The 4735-nt window shown below is 37.9% G+C and overlaps 1 protein-coding gene across 1 annotated transcript; it reads left to right on the forward strand.

The window, feature by feature from the left end:
- Positions 1 to 248: 248 nt before the first annotated feature.
- LOC145501037 (protein O-mannose kinase-like) lies at positions 249 to 3819 on the forward strand. Its single transcript, XM_081480599.1, has 2 exons — positions 249 to 1542; positions 3039 to 3819. The coding sequence occupies exons 1-2, from the start codon at positions 1033 to 1035 to the stop codon at positions 3630 to 3632; spliced, it is 1104 nt and encodes a 367-aa protein (XP_081336725.1). The 5' UTR covers positions 249 to 1032; the 3' UTR covers positions 3633 to 3819.
- The last annotated feature ends 916 nt before the right edge of the window (positions 3820 to 4735 follow it).

The raw sequence follows: 4735 nt of genomic DNA on the forward strand, positions 1-4735 counted from the left end.
CACAGAGGTCTGCGCATGTCTAAAATCAAAAACAATGTTAATAATTTTGTCTTTGCCTCAATGGAAAATTGTCATTCAAGGAATTAGATAACTTGCCGTATTATTACGAGAGTAGTACTTTTCATAGGAAACAATTTAATAACGAGTGCAAACTACCTCCGATTGTACTTTGAGTCACCGGCTCATTGCTTCTTCGCTTTGCCATTTACGTGCAGTTTTGATAGAACTAAAACGATATTATCCGATGATATTTCTTTGCGTTGCTGGAGCAATTAAGCAGACTTGATGGAGAGGAACTTGGCGAGGTTGATGGTCTCAGTAGAGAAACGTGTTGAAATTTTAAATAAATATTTATAAGGAATAACTTGCTGGGGAGGTTTTAACCTCCCCAGAATCCAAAGAAACCGACTCATAGAAGACTATCGTACGACAAAAAGAAAGTTATACTGAGGCAAACTTAGTAATTGATACCGCTGAACTTTTTGGAAGAAATGAATATTACCTGAAAATTAAATGCGAGGAACGTGATAATGTATATGGCTTGTAGAAACAATAACCTCGAGGCACTTCAGGCGGTGTTATCTCTCTAAAACTTCATGCAGCTCCTCCAGTTTGGATATAGTAAATATTCTAACAGCCCCGAGACTTTAATTCCCTACTTCCTCCTTGTTACCTCTCAAATTTCCTACAACTGTCGGTTACTTCAAAAAGCGCGGTAGGAATTACGCATGTAACTAGCTAAAACCTTTTCATTTATTTTATAAACGGTTCTAATGCTGGTGACCTACGTAGTTTGATTTCGAGTACTACGTCACAGTTAATTTTATTCTTTACACCTTCTCATATCAGGGCTGCGTGGAGAAACAATCCAAATTTGCATTTGAAATATTGTACTCTTGATGGTCTGGGACTCTCTTTGACAGATGATGACATGACAACTGTCAGCTGGTTACCAAGGTTCACACCCAATAAAATATTATGCCACTCGCGTAAAACTCTTTTCTCCACGCGGCCGCCATCTAGCCCACAACAATGATCGACAGCTTCCTTGCAAACAAGTTACAAAACAGACTGAAACTCCTCTTAAGAGTCATTTATTATTATTGCACAGTTTGCTTAGTGTTGCTTTACATATATGTGTATTACGGTTATATTAACGACACTAAAGAAATAAATAACGAGATAACACAAAACACCGACGCTTTCTACGCACAAAATATATCGTGTTCAGATAACACCTTTCCAACGCCCAATGGTTGTGCACCATGTATTAACGGGACGTTTGGTTTTTCCGGCTGGAGTGAATGCAAGCCTTTGTTAAATTGTTCAGATATTGCTCTCCAAGTTCATCTGAATGAGCGCACCTTCCGAGGAATGGTGAAAGAAAAATGGCTGGCAGACTGGAACGGCCATCGCGTTGTGTATGTGAATTGCTCAAGCACTCGAGTTAAGACGCAGTGTTTGCGCGGAATGACCAGGATGGAAGAGCTTCAAGGACCGTTTGTAACTCGTCTTATTGGAAGATGTCACGAAAAGCTAGAGGTGAGTTATGTTGTTTTATTACACCTTACGCATGACAGAGTGGATATCAGTGTGAGATAAACCCGTGAAAGCATTTTATATCATGAATAAAGTGATTACTTTGAAGAGAATATAACGACAGACAAAATAGGAACATATAGTTAACCGCGAACATTATCTTGGCTTCAGGGATATGATAACGAACACGGACAAATATACGTGGATTTCATTCGCAAGCTGTAGAGTATTGTTTACATGATTATATCTTTAAATATTGCCACGTAAGGCCTTTGTTTATGAATTCTAAACCAAGCTATAATTTTAGTGGCTTTGGAAAACCCTTGTTTGCAAATCACGATTCCTTCAAGGGAACGTTCAGTTAAAATCTAATTGAGGGAAAAGGCTGAGAAAGTGTGAATTGGAGAAATCCAATTGGGGAAAAATGCTTCCAACAGTGTTTGGCCTGATGGGTAAACAAAAAATACACAACAAAAATACGGCAATACTAGAGTTCTGATGAAGAGTAGTTTTGAATCGTTGTCTAAATATAAACTGCGAATATGTTCATTGAAATCGAGAAGGGTTCATGAAAGTATAAATATTTGAGAGTTTGAAAGTATACATTTTGGAGTACTTTGTATTTATACTTAATTCGGCTAGCGATATCTTTATCTTACAATACTTATTGCTAAAGGTAATTCAATTATTTCAGTCCTTTGATTATTTCTCTGTTGCTCTCGTTTAATAAAGCGCTGCTGACAAGATTTTAAGTTTACCTGTGTTGCTTAAAACATTTTACTAAACATTTCATGATCTTGGATGCATATGAGAATGAGCTAGCCATACAATATCTTCTGCAGCATTTCTTGTCTTCAAGTGAGCAATAAAATCTCGCATGTGGTTAACTTTCAGTAGGTTTTATACAGTATTTGACCATGAGATAGTGTGTATCAATTGTCAACTAGCTGTGAAATTTAAACTCATCAAGCGATATGGGATTATTTTTTCAACCTTTGCAATTACGTTTAAGTGCGTCACTGCCACTGCCACTGCCACCGCTGCCTGCACCCTCTTTATTACTCTTCTTCCTCACGCTTCTGAATAACAGCAACATTCGTAAACTCAGGATCACTTCTCCCCACCATCCTTTTGAGGCGCGGATACTGGAGGGCTGTCATCAATACCCTCGACCGTTCAATTGGTGCAGAACTTCAAAAAATATTTACAGTTAACGGCAGCCAGAGAAATGTTTCTGAGTTATGATCTCCCTTCACCACAGCCCTGGGTCCCGTGTAAGGTTCAAATATTCCGTCGAATGATATAAACGATAAACGTTCTTAAAATACCTGCTAAATTCATAGGTAGTATCGCCGATCGAGGCAAATGAAAATCGACCATGTAAATCAAATGCTATTAAGAAGCGAAACGTGCACTAAGACACTAAAACTAATTTCGAATAGTGTGACGTTCCTGCAAATGCGAATTAATGAACTGTCTACGTTGCTATTTTCTTGCAGATTGTAACAGCCTATTACAAACATGGCTCAGCAAATAATCTGAACAGACTTCTTCAAAAGCCAGAGTTCTCTCAATACAACAACATACAGACGAGATTTCAGTTGATTGTGGATTATGTGAAGATCATGAACTACCTGCACAACAGTCCGATCGGAATTCGTGTGATGTGTGACACTGCTTCCCTACGTAAATTATTAACGCAATACTTAATTACGGATGACTTTCACTTGGTTGTGAACGACCTCGATAACACACCAGACGCCAGAGACGAAAATGGAATACTGTGCGCAAACAGGAAGGAATTGCTGCAGTTTGTGGCACCAGAGCAAAGGTGGCCTTTCAATGAGTCCGTACCTTTCAGATCAGATCTGAAGCCAACCTACGACGAAAAGATAGACATTTGGAAGATTCCTCCGGTTGTGGAGAGAATTCTTGGCGATGTGAACGGAAGCAGATTTACAAAGAGTAAACTACGGAGAGTGATGGAACGATGTCGAGCGACTGATCCCCGGCAAAGGCCGACTGCTAACGAAGTCTTGCAGAGGTTATTGAGAGTGCAGAGGCTTATCAGAAACATCCTCTTTGATCCCTGATTATAAACAATGTTTTCAGTTGACATTTTTTCATCATAAAAAATCAAAAGACTATAACATACATTGTAATATATACATTCTAATGAGTCTCTTGTTCAGAAACACGATTTGACCTTATAAGTGATTCTTCTCTCGCATATTGCGTGTTCTGAGGCTTATGTTAAGGCTTTTCAATATCAGGTACCAACTGTACATTATATACTACTATCAAATTATCTTAGATAGGAGTTTTTATGGACGATATAGAGTGAACCAGAAACCCTCTAGTACACCTCTGTTTCGACCGTATGTACTCAAGATTGTTTAGCAAGATTTTGGATTTTACTTCTCTTTTAATAAAAATAGATTTCATCTTATACGCCATTCACACCAACTAGACCAGTCTTTTTGAGAAGACAGAGGTCAAGTCACCTTGCTAACATATGTTATTCAAACAGGTTTTTGCCTTGTAAAGTTGTGGGGTGTGTATGGTCTGAGCAGCTAAATTTTAACCTTGTCTAGTTAAACCACTTTTAAACATGTTTAACGGGTTGACGTGAATGGGGTATTAGTTTACAAGACGTGTTAATAGGCATTAAGCTTCAGAATCTCCCTTGCTAGATTTTAATTCTTATTGATAGCCAAACTAAATATCTATGGAATTGCAGAAGATCTCAAATACTAAAAAAATGCTTAGGTGGGTTGAATTTTAAAAATATACCTGCGCTAATGAAGAACAAAACTTCAAATCATTTAAATTAAAAGAAGGGCGATAACTAGTCTTATGTAACTTCACGTATATTGGTCATAAGATCCTTTTATTCCATGGTGTACCTTGGCTGAAAATAAGTAAGAAACAGGGAAGAAAGGTAAGCAGTGATTGTATTATATTAAGTATAGTATTTCTTTCTTTGTAACTTGCAATTGCCTTTGCGATTGCATTTTAAAAAAGAGCTAGAGCAGTTTTCACTTGAGTGTCGAAAATTAATTGGTTTTTGTCACTACGATACGCTATTGGGGTAAAAATCTCGTGCCACTTTTTAATCCAATCAAATGTAAAACCAAAACCTTACTGGCACACGTTTTCCCGCGCGTCGGGTTAGCTACGTGCATTTTGTTCAAGT

The sequence above is a fragment of the Orbicella franksi genome, chromosome 10 (assembly GCF_964199315.1).
Source record: "Orbicella franksi chromosome 10, jaOrbFran1.1, whole genome shotgun sequence".
Lineage (NCBI taxonomy): Eukaryota > Metazoa > Cnidaria > Anthozoa > Scleractinia > Merulinidae > Orbicella > Orbicella franksi.